Source organism: Thamnophis elegans, chromosome 9 (assembly GCF_009769535.1).
Source record: "Thamnophis elegans isolate rThaEle1 chromosome 9, rThaEle1.pri, whole genome shotgun sequence".
NCBI lineage: Eukaryota > Metazoa > Chordata > Lepidosauria > Squamata > Colubridae > Thamnophis > Thamnophis elegans.
The window spans coordinates 14,012,531-14,030,219 of NC_045549.1; the positions used below are offsets into that span (position 1 = coordinate 14,012,531).

The 17,689-nt window shown below is 39.7% G+C and overlaps 1 protein-coding gene across 1 annotated transcript in view; it reads left to right on the forward strand.

Annotated features, from left to right (window-relative positions):
• The window catches only part of LOC116513310 (polycystin-2-like), a 22,417-nt gene extending 9,145 nt beyond the window's left edge, over positions 1–13,272 (forward strand). The window contains 14 exon segments of the mRNA XM_032224328.1: positions 1–104; positions 949–1,084; positions 1,087–1,129; positions 4,365–4,411; positions 4,414–4,461; positions 4,464–4,483; positions 6,676–6,715; positions 6,718–6,773; positions 8,360–8,481; positions 9,268–9,396; positions 10,712–10,839; positions 10,842–10,863; positions 11,602–11,749; positions 12,939–13,272. The exon segment at positions 1–104 is cut by the window's left edge and continues 67 nt beyond it. Of these exon segments, the coding sequence (XP_032080219.1) occupies positions 1–104; positions 949–1,084; positions 1,087–1,129; positions 4,365–4,411; positions 4,414–4,461; positions 4,464–4,483; positions 6,676–6,715; positions 6,718–6,773; positions 8,360–8,481; positions 9,268–9,396; positions 10,712–10,839; positions 10,842–10,863; positions 11,602–11,749; positions 12,939–13,223 (1,328 nt within the window). The 3' untranslated portion in view covers positions 13,224–13,272.
• The last annotated feature ends 4,417 nt before the right edge of the window (positions 13,273–17,689 follow it).

Genomic DNA, 17,689 nt, shown 5'->3' on the forward strand with positions numbered 1-17,689 from the left:
TGCTGGAAGGTCAAAATAGCTTCCCCAATTTTGAACCTTTAGCATACTGGCAAACCCAGTTCAACAATGTTGCAGCTGTTACCATGTTTTTCGTCTGGATAAAGGTAACTCAATTTTTACAGAGATAATTCAAGTAAATTAGGACACTTTATAAGAACATTGTTGTTGTTGTTTTGAAAAATAGAATATTTATAATTTGAGAGTGGAGAAAACCAATTTGCATTCAAGATCTGTCTCTTTTGCTCTTTTAATTGTGTATCTACTCTAAAAGTCAGGAACACAGAAAATTTTAAAAGTTCCCAATGTAGATAAAATCCTTGCAGTTAAGGGGTTTTTTAAATTGCTTTCTGGCATGACATATAAAATTATTTTAAAAGCTAATGAGCTTTTTCTAAAAAGGAGCAGAAAGTCCAATCCAATTTAGTTTTTGCTATAGTTACAGGAGTAATAATACAATTTAGTAATTAAGTGTATGACAATTCATGCTATTTACTTTGTATTTATTTTTGAGTTGTCAAAAAACAATCTTTGGAATAGTCCTTGACATAAAGTTTATTAATATTTAAGATATTATTTCCATATGACTTGTAATATATGAGAGAGCCGAGGTGGCATGGTAGTTAGAGTGCAGTACTGCAGGCTACTTCAGTTGACTGCTAGCTGCAGTTCGGCAGTTCAAATCTAACCAAGGTCAAGGTTGACTCAGCTTTCCATCCTTCCAAGGTAGGTAAAATGAGGATCCAGATTGCTGGGGTAATATGCTGACTCTGTAAACCACTAAGAGAGGGCTGTAAAGTACTATGAAGTGGTATAAGACTTATATAAATCTATCTATTGCTATTGCTAATTGGTTTGGAATTCGTTCGCTGCAATTCTTTCTAGTTGGTACCCCAGTTCTTCCTGCTACTGTTTGCTCTTTGTTTTAAACCATTTTCTTTTCTTTGTCAGCTTTTCAAATTTATCAGCTTCAACCGAACCATGAATCAATTGTCAACAACCATGTCGAGATGTGCCAAAGATGTTCTCGGCTTTGCAATTATGTTTTTCATCATCTTCTTAGCTTATGCTCAACTAGCTTATCTTGTCTTGGGACCAAGTTAACGATTTCAGTAACTCTCCAGGATAGCGTGTAAGTTACAATGAACTTCTTTGTTTGTTTGTATATATATTTAGATTTCTAAAGCTGCCCAACTCAACAGTTATGGTTGATGAATAAATTCAAAACACAACCATAATTCATTCACTGGAGAAAGTAAGAACATGCAGGTACCCCCTCGACTTGCAAAAGTTCATTAGTGACTGTTTGAAGTTATAACAGCATTGGAAAAAGTGATCTATGACTGTTTTTCACACTTACAAACCGTTGCAGCATCTCCATGGCCACATGATGCTTGCATCTGGCCTCGTATTTATGACGGTTGCATTGTCCCAGGGTCATGTGATCGCTTTTTGCAAATCTTCTGATCAGCAAGTCAATGGGGAGACTGATTCACTTAACAACTGTGTTACTATGTATAACTGCAGTGGTTTCACTTAACAACTGTGGCAAGTAAAATGGGGCAGAATTTGTGGTAACAACTGCCTCGCTCAGCAACGGAAATTTTGGGCCTCAGTTGTGTAAGTCCTGGACTACCTGTGATACACTACGTATATGCGCCCCAGAAGGCAGACACAGTGACAGAAAAATCATCCTTCCTCGGCTCCATCACAAGGTATTAGTTAATAGATGGGACATAAGGGATGCCCACTCTATTTCAGGTTATGAGAAGGGCAGAAGTGAAAAAAGTGTGGCACGACAAAACAGTGCTCGACTAAGCCGCGCCCGATTAAACCGCGTTGCTGACGTCATCAACAGGGTGACAACAGCGAGCGCGGAGAAAGAAGGGAGCTTTAAATAGTGCTTGAAAGCAAGCTGATTCAACTTAAGGTAAGGGTTAGGTTTTAGGGTTAGCTTTAGGTTTAGGGTTAGGGTTAGGTTTAGGGTTAGGTTTAGGGTTAGGTTAAGGGGTAGGGGTAGGTTTAGGGTTAGGTTAAGGGTTAGGATTAGGTTTAGGGTTAGGTTAAGGGTTAGGTTTAGGGTTAGTTTAGGATTAGGTTTAGGGGGGTTAGGTTTAGGTTTAGGGGTTAATTTTAGGTTTAGCGTTTACAGCGTGTTTCTGTCTCCGCGCTGTTGTCGCCCTGTTGATGACGTCAGCTACGCGGTTTCGTCGAGCGCGGTTTAGTCGAACGTGGTTTTGTGGTGGAACCGAAAAAAGCAGTTCCTTAAATAGCCAATCCTATGCCATAAGAGCTTAGTTGATGACAATCGGAAACCTGCATTATACCCTAAAGTTTACTGGTAACAGGCACATTTCACATAGCAGACCTGGGCACCCAACAGATCACGATACATCATGATTCGTCACGTGATGCAATTGCGTTTCCACACCGGGCCCTACCAGCATCCTCACAACTGCTTACACAGCTGCATTTGGAACCAACTGTAGCGGGGTTTTTTTTACAACATTTTAAATTTATTAATGTATAATATAAAATGCAAATGAAAATGGTAGGAAAATAAGGAAAGGAAAGGGGGAAGAGAAAAGGTCAGCATCCTGCGGTTCTGGAGCCGCATGTGGCTCTTACATCCCTCTGCTGTGGCTCCCTGTCGCTCAAAATATGCGTCACAACCGCCAATGTGTGATACCTGCTGGCACATGATTCTTTGAGCTTTTCGACCAACCATAGATAAATCCAAGAAAAGAAAAGTTTCATAAGAAAACAGAACATTTATCTCAACTACATATGCTAGTTCTGTAGCCGCTCAGGAAATAGTTAGGCATGGGAAGGGTTTTTGTGTCTCCCGGTGTTTTCTGTGGAAACCGGTCCAAATGGCTCTTGGGTATTTAAGGTTGCCGACCTCTGGTGTAGGGCAAAGGGGAAAAAGAAAGAAAAGGCGTTGATTTCCAACTCCTTCGGTGCAGTTGAATAAGATAATAGCATCAAATCTCAACTTTTTTAACTTTTACATAATATATAATCTAGCCATTTCTATAGCAACAAACACATCTGATCGTGAACCCAAAATCAACATTTCGTTTTTTTTTCCACCTCAAGCACAAAGTCCAGAAGCGGTTTCCAAAGTAGAACAAACTCTAGTTTTTGAGAAATGTTCAAGGTCAGCCAGATCTAAAGTGCATTGCCCTACTCCTCATTCAAGGGATTGAATGTAATTACCGTGATTCAAAAGCTGTTAGTGAATTAGTAAATGTCTTACAGACTGTTAACATATAGTCTGATTCAGACTGTTAATATTTTGTCTGATTAGCTTGGGGTTATTTCTTACATATCACAATTACATGACATGAAATGTGTGGGCATCACCCTGAAGACAGCCTCAATCAAGCCAAATGGAGACGGCTTTGCCACAGGGGGACCCTGGAATAACGCTCGGAAGAAGAAGTGCAGCCTAATTACACTCTGTCTTTTCAAAGGAAAGATCATATTGAGAAGTGGGGAGAGTAAGAAATACAGGTAGCCCTTGACTTCCAACCACAACTGACCACCACAAATTTCTGTTGCTAAGTGAAACGTGTTAAATGAGTTTTGTCCCATTTTATGACCTTCCTTGCCCCGGTTGTTAAGTGAACCACTGCAGTTGTTAAGTTAGTACCGTGATTGTTAAGTGAATCTGGCTTCCCCATTAGATTTGGCTGTCAGAAGGTCACACAAGCTGTTCACATGACCAAGGGGGATACTTCAACAGCTGTAAGTGTGAATAAGTCAGTTTTTTTTAGTGCCGTTGTAACTTTGAACGGTCACTAAATGAACTGTTGCAAGTCGGGGACTAGCTGTAGAAGCCAGAGAAATTAAAAGACATGAGATATGAAAGTGACAATGACAGAACGTGTATTTGTAAATTATCTTTGTTTTCACTTTATCCATACATATTTCAATACTTTGTTCCTTAAATGATCTCTTCAGCAGCATCTTAAGAAATCCATCCACCACGTTGCTTGCGCTTCCTATCCTTTTCAACTCATTCACTGTTCCTTTGTATATTCATTTGCAATATGGTCCTCATTCATTTTTTTTGTGATCATACACAAATCTCAATGAATTTCCTCCATCCTGGTCCGTCTTGAATCCAATCTGCTTCCACTCATTCATTCTTGAACCTGTTTGTTTGTTTAGTTCACACTTCTTCCATACTCTATTTCCGTTGTATTCAGCTTACTTCAGCCTCTCAGCTACAGAATGCATTCAAACACCTCATTTTGCACTGGGAACATCCTGAAAGATTGAAGTTAATTGGTAAAGAAAATTCCAGTAGCACCCAGTGCCTTAACTGTTGGCTAAACTTTAGCGTGTTATTCTCTTTAAAGCTTTACTCAGTTCCGCATCCTGCTGGGAGATTTTGACTTTACAGAGGTTTGAAGAGCTACAGAATCTTAGGACCCGTTTATTTCACTTCATTTGTGTTCTTATGCTCTTCATTCTTTTGGTACGTAATTTTTTTTTTGTTCCTTGATATTTTTGTTGCTGGTCATCTTTTCAAATGGAAGTTTATTTTGCATTATTATTTTTCAATACAGCTATACGAGTTTTATGCTATGTATCTATGTACAGAAGAACAAAAAAAAGGACTAAATCTCACCAGAAGCATGTACCTTCCAAATCCTTACATTGGTAATGGGAGAATCTCACTGCTGTCTTACTATACTAAAAGTGGGCAGATTTCGCAAACATCAAATCAAAAAAGGTGCAGATTCTATGCTTCTCTGTCAGGTCTAGGACAGCTTGCCATGGCCAACTCGCTGTGGCCAATTTGGCATGGGACAATTTGCCACGGAACAAGAGTTACACGAATAACAAAGAAGTGGTGGAATAGAATCATTAAAGAAAGGATGCCAAGGCGGGACAGAATGAAATGTGAATGACAAAAAGCAAAATAATTATTTAATTATTTTAAATAATTAAATTTAATTTTTGAATTGCCCTGTGCCAAGCTGTCCCCCGGTGAGTTGCCCATGGACAGTGGTGTATTAACCGTTAAGCAGGATAAGCATGCGCACCAGGCCCCTGGGGGCACCACAAAGTTGAGAAAGAAAGAAAAACCCGATGAAGATTTGTACAGTATGTACAAAAGAGGGGGGGCGCTGTTAGGTAAGCTCCCCCATTGGGAGAGCGAGTACGTTCAGCGAAGCGTTGTGGACAGTTGTGTTGGAGAACACACAAACCAGCATTCAGAGACACTGCAGTTTAAATAGGCTTTTACTTTCGTGGAAAATAGAGGTATCAGAGTCTATCAAACAGTCCAAGTCATACACGGATAAGATAGTCAGTCATCAGCGTCTTTCAGTTAAGGGATAATCCAAATAACATAGTCCAGTAACATATAATCAGTCCAGTAATCAAGGTTTGCTAACAGTTGCAAAACTTACAATAGCTCACGGCACTCAGATCAGATCAGCCCAGCATCTAACTAACAGAGAGAGCGCTAACAGGCATTCGGGCTCCCTCTTATGGCCGATTGAGGAATACAGCAACCAATCACATTTTACAGTATGGTTTAAAGAACAGGTACAGCATTGCTATATGATTTATATATTGCCAACCCAACCGTTAGATTATATTCCTAACAGGCACCAAGATTTGTCAGTGCTTAGAGCACCAGTAAGCCTTAATCCGCCACTGTCCATGAGAGTTGTCCTAATGGTGAATTGACCAGGGCAAGTTGGCTATGTTGAGTTGTCCCATTCCACCTCTGTGCCTATCAAATCAAAACCCATACGTTCGCATTGGGCATACATGAAATGCCGGCTCACAGGTATCCTGTGCTAGCAAGTAATGAAGCTGCTTCTTTTTCTGAATATATAAGGAGACATTAATACAAGTGGCAATGTAATATCTACTTTTCATATCAAAATGAATGAAACTTAAGGGTGTGCCCTGCTATATGTCCTTCTGCATTGTTCACATGCCACATAAATGGCTTCATTTTTGTTTTTTTTTTCTAATGACCAATGATAACCCGCAAAATCAACTTAAAGGGGACCAGAAAAAAATTGTTTAATATTTGCAGTTGCCAAAGTTACCATATTTTTTGGAGTATAGACAAACCTTTCCCCCCCCCCCAAAAAAGGGTGAAAATCGGGGTGCATCTTATACACTGAATACAGAATTTTGGCCTCCTGAAACCCCACCCCTTCACAAAAATGGGACGTGCAGAGGATTGGGAAGGCCTGCAAAGTGCTTCTGGGGAGGAGCAAAAATCAGTGAAAAAACGGGCCGTTGTTTGCTCATTTTGGGAGGGGGCGGTCCCAAGGAGCACTCTACAAGCATCCTAAAGGCTATGCAAGCCCTTTTTTGTCCCCCCAAAAATGGGCCATTTTTTGCTCGTTTTTGTCCGTTCCCCCCCCCAACCCCCAGGAGCACTTTGCAGGCCTCTCAAACTCTCTGCATGCCCTGTTTTTCACAAAAAAATGAAGCATGCAGAGAGTTTGGGAGGTCTGCAGAGTGCAAAAACCTTTTTTTTAAATGTACCTCTTCAAAATCTTGGTGCGTCTTGTACTCCAAAAAAATACGTAATGCTAGAGATATTGAGAAATTACTTGTTTTGTACTGAGATTTTTAAAAACAGGAAGTCAGCATTTTTTAAAAAAAAAAACATTTCTAAAGTGCTTTCTTAAACAGAACATGTTTGTGGCCATAATCAACGACACATATTCAGAAGTCAATCTGATATGATACAGCAGAAGTCAGAAATGGAACTTTCGGATCTTCTTAAAAAGGTAATCTCATCCTTGGATTGTAATGGTTTAACACCAAATTATCTCATTGTTTTCACGATTATTTATTCAAATGACTCAAGTGTCGAATATATCCAACACAACCTCTTCCTTCTATTTTCCCCATATGACAACCCTGTGAGATGACTTGGGCTGAGAGAGAGCAACTGGCCAAAATCACCCAGCTGGCTTGCATGGCTAAGGCTGGACTAGAACTCACAAGTCTCCTGGTGACCTGGTTCAAAATCAGGACTGAGGAGGGACTTAAACTCATTAGTGTTTAGAGTGTTGACTTAATTAAAATCAGGGCTTGTGATATTTGGTGTCCATCATAGAACAGTTTATCTACTTGTTTGGCCTGTTGTAACAAACTGAGTTATAATTCCATTTTTGACTAAATTGGAGTAACACCCTGAGCAAGATAATTGATCTAAGAAAATTTAAATACACGGAAAAGATGACAAGAGAGTTGTTTCCATGTACTAATGGGATGTGGGGAGGAAATATTTATCATTTTTTTTTAAATTAAAATGAAAAAGGACTAGAATATCTTCCTGGCACAATCTGTTGTTACTAGAACCTCATCTGACAATCAGCTATCATACACTATATATATACAGGGTCTGGATATGATTTATAACAGTGTTTTTCAAACTTGTCAACTTTAAGATGTGTGAATTTACTTCCCAGAATTCCCCAGCTGGCTGGGGATTTAGAAATTTTAAGGGTAAGTAAATCAGTTATTTTAACAAATCCTTATAAATTAACAAAGCTATAGAAATGTGTTCTGACCCCCTCGTCCCATACCAAAACACTCCAAGCCAAAGATATTTTACAGAATTTATTCACAGACAGACAGATCCTTGGCAGCAATCCGGCACAGATAAGCCGAGGCAGCAATCCAGCCTGCCAAGCTCACAATACTGTTCATCAAGCATTAGTTAATGCGTTGACTTCTGCAAAAAGGGCAGAAGTCTGGAGAGGAGCCTAATGACCACCAGCTGGGTGCAATTTCCTCCTGTAATTGCGTAATTGTTCCCTACGCCTATTAGCTCTTTGCTGCCGGGCATCTAGGAACAATTCCCTTGGCTCCTCCCCACTGCTGATGTCCAGATCACACTCCCTTGTCTCCTCTCCACTGGCCCAAGGCTCAGTCGCCTCCTGTTGGCCAACCAGCCTCTCTGCACCCTGCTCGGAGTCGGAACCCTGTCCAGGGTCCTCCACATCCTCCAGAGCCGACTCATAGGGCCCCTCGCTGTCGGAGTCTGGTGGCAGCTCCAACGGCTCCTGCTGGGCCACAATAGAAACGGATCCAGGCAACTCATACATACACTGTACTTATGACCTCACCTTCTATGTAAACATCTCACACAGGATACTTATGAAGTAACATATTGTTTGAAAAGGGGGATCAAAGCAAAAACCACCCAAATGGGTAGAAAATTGGGGGTGGGTGGAGGGTGGAATCACCTCATTTAAAGTCTGCAATTGTTAGGTCATTCACTTCTGTTTGAAACCCAAGGCGCTTCACTGCATTGCTTGCCTAACAACTGTACCCACATAAGGAATATATCGCTCTCCTTTTTCAGGGATACACGAAAGCCATGGTGAAATTAAAATTGAAAAAAACACCAGTCAATGACATTTCAGAGAGTCCTGCGCCATTGTGGAGGCAAATTAATTTTGATGAACTGCGGCAGAACCTAAAGGGGTAGGTTTGCACAGTTTCTTCTTCTTTCGTACAAAGACTAAATAACAAGTAAATGACCACACTGTTGCTTTTAGAAGAACCACTGTTTCCCACAGCCCCGAACAGAGGAAAGAAACAGAAAGCAAAGGAATTTGATAAGAAAAAAAGAAAGAAATGATTAAATCGCTTTACCATACGGTCGTTTGCAATTTCTCTCCATATCTTTCTGTCCTTGCAAACTAGTCTTCTTTGAATCATATCCATTCCCTTTTGTTTGATTTCTCACGTGTCATTTCAGATTCTCATCGTTTCTTTTAAATCATGGGGTTTTTTGTCTTTCCTTTACCTCCCTTATGTTTGTGATTGGATCCTTACTTACTCTTTCCATAAACCAGTTTATCTCAATGAACTTCTTTGTATCATTGCGTATGAAAATATATGTCCATTCTTTTAAGTATTTCTTATAGGTATCCATAAAACATACTTTATTTCCATCCTATAGCACTCTCATCTCAATTAAGTAAGTTACAAGAAAGGGTCTGTCTCCTTGTATATTTACTGGCTTAAAGTAAAGATGTGATTACTCCACAGTAGTAATTTTTCAGGGCATACGTTTATACAGAGTAACACTTCTGGTTGCATTTAGTGACTCTGCTAATTTTATGACAGTTCTACAAAACAGTAATATAATTAAGTTGCTGGATACTGAATGCCTATGTGATGGCCCCTTATTTATTCCTAGCACAAGAAAATAATTTTATTGAGACATTTAAAGCAATCATATTAAAAACCTAGGTTTACTTCCAGAAAGGGACGTACGGATGCTGAGATCGAAGCCATCTTTACAAAGTATGACCAAGATGGGGATCAAGAATTGACGGAGTTGGAGCATCAGCAAATGAGAGATGATTTGGAGAAAGAGAGGGTGAGCTTTACGTTGGATGGCATGATTGTATTCTTGAAAAATAAGGCGGAAAGGGATGATTTGTTAGCCTGAACGGCAATTGAATCAGAAATAAATCTTCATGGGCTATGAATGCCGTACAAAATTCTGGAATTTTATTTCTTTGGAAATTTATTTTTGATTTCAGAGAAGCTTTTTTCCTAGTTCTGTTTACTAAGTTTGTACCAGTGGTGGGTTTCAAAAATTTTTGAACCTACTCTGTGGGTGTGCCTCCTTTGTGGGAGTGGCTTCCCGGCCATGTAACCTAGTGGAGAGGCTTGCCAGCCATGTTTTCTCTCTCTCTGTCTCTGTCTCTCTCTGTTCTCTCTGTCTCTCTCTCTCTCTCTCTCTCTCTTTCTCTTTCTTTCCTTTCTTTTGTCTCTCTCTCTCCCTTTTTCCTTTTTTCTTTCATCTCTCTCACTTTTTTCTTTCTTCCTTTCTTTCTCTCTCTCTCTTTCTCTCTGTGTGTGAGTGTGTGTGTGTGCATGTGTGTGTGTGTGTGTGTGTGTGGGTCAGTAGTGGGGTTTCAAAATTTTTTGGAACCTCTTCTGTATGGTGTGGCCTGCTTTCCGGGTCCACTGGTGGAACCTCTTCTAACCGGTTCGGTAGATTTGATGAACCGGTTCTACCGAATAGGTGCAAACTGGTAGGAACCCACCTCTGGTTTGTACAATCTCATTTTATTGCTAATGAAGGATCTCTGGCTGCTGAGTTTGAATGACGGGGCAACAAATAGCGTACAGGTAGATCCTCAACTCATGACCACAATGGAGCCCAAAATTTCTGTTGTTAGTGAGACATTTGTTAAGTGAGTTTGCCCCATTTTACGGCCTTGCTTGCCACAACTGTTAAGTGAATAACTACAGTTGATAAGTTGGTAACCTGGTTGTTAGTGAAACTGGCTCCCCATTGAAGGTTGCAAGATATGACCTTGGGACACAGCATTGGTCATAAGTATGACCATTTGCTGAGCCTCTGAATTTTGATTACATGATCATGGAGATACTTTAAAGGTCGTAACTGGTGAAAATGGTAATAAGTCACATTTTTCAGTGTCATCGTAACTTTGAACAGTCACTAAATGAACTGTTGTAAGTCGAGGACTACCTGTATTAGGCTTGGATAGGAAATGTTTTGCTCATCCTGAATTGTGGTTTGGGCACTCTACTATTATCTTGAAAGAACCACAAAACTATTCTCAGTTGGTCAAGCAGGTTTCCATTGCCTGCAAATATGACACACTGATTGTCGGAGTAAGGAAGAGTCAAATTCTAACAGTTGTGTTTGTTTCCACTAAGGAGGACTTAGAGCTAGACGAAATTCTCTAAACCGTCCACTCAGTGGCCGTAGCTTTCCACGAAGCCTCGATGATTCGGAAAGAAGATGATGATGACGACATGGACACAGCTCCAGAAGAAGAGGCAGCAGCTCAAGTGGTGTTCCTATGAAGAGTTTCAAGTGTTTGTGTTACAGTTTTTTTTCCCCTGTCAAATCCCATTTATTAATTCTAAAATACGGAATGATGATATGATTTGTAATACCTAACTCTCTTTCCATACGAATCTGCTTTCCAATTGTACCCTGGCTGAAAATAACACTCCGGAGTAGACCTAAGTGTCAGGATTCCAATAACAGACCCAAGGCATCAAGAATCTGAGCTCTGGTGGTTTCTCAAAGCATCGATTTATTAGGATTGTCATATTGGCACATTTGGGGAAACCCAACTCTGAAGGACCTGAGGTTCCCCCCCCCCCCAATCAAAATCCAAAATTCTTGCCCCATGTCACAACATCTACCACATAGTCCAATCAGGTCACAGTCCCATCTTCAGCGGGCTTTGGTCTGCTCCTCGCCAACACCTGGTGAAGCGTCTTGGCTCCCACAGGAAAGAATGTTATGTTGGCTACGCATCCCCCAACTATCTCTACCTCCTTATTCCCACAGCTCCAACCAGCCTCCCTGCGGCAGCCCTAATGATGCTCCCAAAATGGTTTCAGGGCTGACACTAAGGCTACTTCAGAAATTCTTATCCAAGAGTCCACCAGACTTAATCGTATGGATATCCCTCAGAAAAGTAGTAGATGAAAAGTTGGTGTAGCTGTTATTCTACCTATCTTTGGGATAGATATTTAAAAGAGAATGTGTTGTTCATACTGTTCTTGAAACCATAACTGTATCAAAATGCATTTTGCTTTCAGTTTGGTCCGCCGAGTGGATCGCATGGAACATTCCATAGGCAGCATTGTATCCAAGATTGATGCTGTCATAGTCAAGCTGGAAACTATGGAGAGAGTTAAACTGAAGCGAAAAGAGGTCTTGGGCAGGCTGCTTGATGGAGTTGCGGAGGTAAACTTGCTTACACTGGCTAAATATTCAGTATTTTGCAAAAGTTACTGTTTTGTGTTTAATTCCTTCAGTTGAAAGGACATCGCTAATTGATCATGTGCCATATAGCCATTGTCAACTCTTCGTGAGCAACGTAGATAGATTTTGTTATAATAATCTGTCTTTAACTTGCTCTTTCTAGTCCAACCCCCTGCTTAGGCAGGAAATCCTATAACATTTCAGACAAATGGTTATCATGTCTTAAAAACTTCCAGTATTATATTATATGTTGTACTATGAATTATAATCAATAATTCCTAGGAAGTTATTTGGTCAGAGTTATACCATTCTGATTACAGATAGTTCTCGACTTACAACTGCTCCTCACACAACTGTTACAGCATCCCCAGGTCACACGATCAAATCTGGGAACTTAATAACTGACGTTGTATTTACAAACAGTCGCAGATCCTGGGATCATATGATTGCCATTTGCAACCTTCCCAGGTGGCTTCCGACAAGCCAAGTCAACGGGTAAAGCTGGATTCTCTCAATGATTACATGATTCACTTGGTTCCACCACCAAAACCGCGGTTCGACTAAAGCGCGCTTGACAAAACCGCGTACCTGAAGTCATCACAGCGCGACGAAAAAAGCACGCTGTGAACACTAAAGCTAAAATTAACCCCTAAACCTAACCCCCCTAAACCTAACCCTAACCCTAAACCTACCCTTAACCTAACCTAAACCTAACCCTTAACCTAACACTAAACCTAACCCTTAACCTAACACTAACCTAACCCTAACCCTTAACCTAACCCTAACCCTTAACCTAACCCTAACCCTAACACCTAACCCTAACCCTTACCTTAACTTGAATCGGCTTGCTTTCAAAGCGCTTTTTAAAGCGCCCTTTTTTCTCCGCGGTCGCTGTTGTCGCGCTGCTGATGAAGTCAGCGACGCGGTTTTGTCAAGCGCGCTTTAGCGAACGCGGTTTTGTCGTGCCACGGATTCACTTAACACTTCTTGTCACCGTAGATAAAAAGGTCATATAATCGGGCACAATTCACTTAGCAACCGCCATGCATAGCAATGGAAATCCTGGTCCCAATTGTAAGTTGAGCACTATCTGTGATTATTAAAAAAATAATTCAGGAATGTGTTTATTTCTTTGTGCTAAAAGAGAGTTTAGCTCCTTGAGCATGATCAGAGATTGTGGTATTCCTGCTTAGATGAAAGGCTGGGTTGTGAGAACGAAGCGCACAGAGATCAGATGGAGAGGCTTGTACGAGAGGAACTGGAACACTGGGAATCGGATGACGTTGCTTCCCAAGTAAGCCAACGATTGGGAACCCCAGTGGGATTCAACAGCCATGGACGGACCAGGAATCCGCGCCCTTCTTCCTCACAGTCCACAGAAGGCATTGATGGAGGAGGGGGAGGGGGAAAGGAAGGGGGAGCGGGAGGAAATAGAGGGAGCAACATTCACGTCTAGTAGCACTTGTATTTGCTCAAAATATTTTCCACAAATCATGAGTTAGCTAATGACAAGATGCCTTGGGACAGGGCTGTGAGTTTATAGAGCAGGGGTGTCAAACTCGATTTCATTCAGGGCCGCATCAGGGTTGTGTTTGACCTGGGGGGGCTGAGGGGGGCATGGCCATGGTGGGTATGGCCATCTCAATGACACTTGTGTTGGGGGCACCTGTGGTGGCCCAAGAAGAGCTGGGGGGGATCCACTTTGGCTAGTAGTTTGTTTTGCTAGCACTCTGCCAGAGAAAATAGAGCTTGGGGGTGGGCACACGGACCCCTGGGCTCCATTTTCAGCTATGATGGCTTCCTGAAGCCCTCTGCCAGTGAAAATGGCGCTGCCCTCTTGAGTTTCGTTTTCACTGGTATAGAGGCACCATGGACCAGACCTTGGCTTTTTCCAGGGCGGCCCCTCACGGGCCTTGAGTTTGACATCCCTGTTATAGAGTATGATATAGGAAACCATCATGTTGTTATCTGATCTGTTTTTAAAAACCGGAGCTGCTTGTTTTAAATGCCCTTGGTTTCCTTTCCAACTCCTTTCATTAGAAAGATGCACATTTCTCTATTTGTTAGGAGAAAATAGGTAAGCTAGTAAATTTATTTCCCAGTTCTAGATCTTAAGGTAATTATTACCTGGCAGTAAGACATATTGGAACCAGAGACACACTTCTAAAAAAATGTGCATAAAATACACTATACATAGCTGCTTCATACGGCGTAATCAAGTCTATATGATTTCTTCTGACACTCTTCCTTTTTCAGTTGAAACAGGTAGTCTATAATACATTCTCTGCAAATAATACATACAGAGTAATATCTGTGTTTGGCTGCATGAATTAGTTTATCGTTATTCAATATGAAGATTTGTCTTTTAATCTTGTAAGATTTAAGCTTACCAAAAAGGAATTCCTATTTTGGATAAAGCCTATTTATATGGTTGTGGGAGGATAACCGTCATTATCTCAAGCCCCTTTGAGGAAAAAAATTATGACACAATTTAGCAACGTTAATCATCTTGCAGGTGAAAATGCATGATTGTAGGAAAAATTTTCCCATATAGGATATTGTTCTAAAAGGGCCACTTATAATTGTCCCTGTGAAATTATTTACTGGAAAAAGCATTCTCCGGAGCATAATCTTCATAAGACCATAAAACAGGGATCCGATTAAATATATTCTGAAAGCATTTATGAAAATAATTTATGTAAAAAATAAATAAACACACACACTGCTAAATGAGCTGTTCTAACAGAAAACTGGACAGCACAACAAACAGTATTTAATAGGGAGCTTTTGAAAGGTTTATATTCTTGTATTTCATTGCATGTAAGTCAAAACCAGAGAGGCTGGGGGAATGTGTATACAAGTGCAGGTCAGATTGAGATGTAGAAAAATCGCATCTAACATTTCAAAATGTAACATGTATATATGATGCATATCTGGCCACCGGATTGCTTCTGGCAGGGAGGACCAGATATGTTCTATACCAGTCTCCAAATTTGTCAACTTTAAGGCTTCTGGGCGTCAACTCCCAGAATTCTGGGAATTGAAGTCCACAAGCCTTAAAGTTGCTAATGTTGGAAACCCCTGTTCTACACTGTAGATGCTTCATCTTATGTTGTTCTGATGTTCATGGCAGGAAGGGAAAAGAACACTCCTTGAGTTACTCAAACATAGCTAAGCTTTGTAAAATGCTTGTAACCTTAACTTCTGAAATCACCCATGCTTTGGGTATTGAGGTAGAGTGGGAAACTGTTCACACGGCTTACTATGCTTGATTTAAATTACATCTTCTTGTTCTTTTTAGCAACCTTCAAAACAATAGAGTTTCACATAAAGGAGTATTATGGAAACCAAAGGTTTGCATTCATATGGTAATAGCTTACATTTTGTAACATGTTGTTACTTCATAACAAACTTCATTTTGAAGTGCAATAAGGTTTCATGGGATAGCCATGCGCGTTGACAATGTACACATACATTTAAAGTATGACAGCAAAGAAGCTTGAGTATCTGCTATTTTGCACACTGTGTATATATATATGCTTCCAAAGTGCCAATATATTTCTAGGATAATGTTGCCTTAGAAAAGAATATAAATGTTAATTTTGAACATTTCACATAATGGTAAAAATGTACCAATGAACAACTTCCTGACCAATAAAGATTGTGTGTGTTTTTGAAGTTGTGAGTGGTTAAAAAGGGGGGAAGTGAGCTTTGCATCAATTTCAAAGGAAGAGGATTTTTTTTCTCTGCTCTTAAGTGCCATCCAACTAATTGTTTGTGAAATAAAACCAAAGATTTATAATATGTATTTTTATTTGCTTTAATATTTCTAGTTATAGGGCTTTGTATTTCACTGATTACAATCTCAATCATGACTTTCTTTCTATGGTCATTATGGGAAGCTACACAGAAACATTAAATAAAAATGGATATTACTAGTGCTTTCTCTTTTAGATCTTTTAACCCATAAAAAGACAGTGAAGTTGGTTGAAAGCTTGTAAACAACATACCTGGCCATATGCACCAGATCAGCAGATTAAAGGTTATTTTTGTCTTCCATGGATACTTGGTCACATGGATTAAAAATAAGAAAATTCCTTTTCTAATTCTGTCATATCAATTTAGTTATTTATAAAAAAAATATTGCTGGCATAAGATTGTGTGCAGGTAGTCCTCAACTTAACAACCATTCGTTTAATGACCATTTGAAGCTGCAACGGCACTGAAAAAATTACTTATGGTCGCCTTTCGCAGCATTGTAGAGGTCATGTGATCAAAATTCAGATGCTTGGCAACTGGCTTGTATTTATGGCGGTTGCAGTGTCCTGGGGTCCTGTGATCACCTTTTGCGACCTGACAAGCAAAATCAATGGGAAAGCCATATTCACTTAACAGCTGTTTTACTAACTTAACAACTGCAGTGATTCATTTAACAATTGTGGCAAGAAAGGCCACAAGTGGTGGGGAAACTCACTTAACAACTGTTTTGCTTAGCAGTGGAAATTTTGGCCACAGTTGTGGCTGTAACTTGAAGAGACTGTATAGTAATTTATTCTAAATATAATTGAGCTGCCCACATGATACAATAAACATTTCAAGTTTGGAACAAAACAATTTCATCTGAAACACTCCTGTGTATCATGGAAACACCCTCCACAAAGACCCAAGAATGGCTTTGAGTTTTCCTTATTCCATTGAAATAAAACTTAAATGTTTTGACTCTTTAAGCCATACAGAATAGGAACAAAATTCTACTCCTCTGGGAATTTTTTTGTCTAGTTTTCACCCAAGTTTATTAACACTCTTTTAGCTCATTAAATAAAGTGTTTACCAAAATAGCATAATCTCTTTTATCAGCACTCTTTCAATTAGCACTTAATAGGTTAGACTTCAGCAAGATTTGTTTTACTTGGAAATTCGGGGTGGAAGAAGCAGATGAACTTAGCTTACATTACAGTTTAAAATTTAAATTTAATCATTAATTAAATCACAGCCAGAGCTAAATTAACAAAGTAATGAAAACCTAGCCCTGCGCAATAAAAAAGAGCAAAATCTGCTCATTGAGCATTTAAAACCACAGGTTTTTTTACTCTTCACATCATAAAAGGTCAGACACACACCAAACCTTGAGCAGAAAAAGCAGAATTAATCAATCCAGGTCAACGTAGAGGCTTTGCATTTTAAAATGTATCCTGAAACTTACTATCAGCAAAACACAAAAGAAGATTAAAAACAAACCTTTTTTTTAAAAAAAAAAAACACCACAATTTTCTTTTGAAGCTCAGAGCCCAGATCAAACTTAAGATGGGTATTGCTTCAAGGTCTGGATATTCTGTAAAATTCTTTACACATCCCTAATTCATTGACAGTACTATTATAGAACTTGTCTTCACATTTCATTTACTACTAAGTAATAACGATACCTCATTTTAAGAGACACACATCTTTATGACATCCTCTGTAGTTGAGACAATCTAATTATCTTCAGTTATCTCACTGTCACATGGAATTTTTCCTTTCCAGTATAAATCTTAATACAGAGAATCTGTAGTGCCTCGTTAATTATACCAGCAATACAGACAGGAGCCAGGATCTGCCCTGCTCTTATTGGCCAATCAAGTCTGTTATGGGGATACCATCTTCTCATCCAGTCATCCAGGGATTGACTTCTATGTCCATTTTTTCTTGGACTGCAAGAGATCAGATATCTGGCTTGTGCAGTATAGATACCTCAGATAGAATTTTGAGGGGCTTCGTGTTCTCTTTTATTTTTCAAAAAAGATTAGCTTAAACTGGCCCTCAGTTTGAAGGCAATAGCTGTACAACAATTGCAATTCCATAATTATTACAAAATATGAGCCAGCAAGGTGTTTCAAGAACTGTATACCGTATGTTACAAGAACTAAATGTTTATTATAAAAG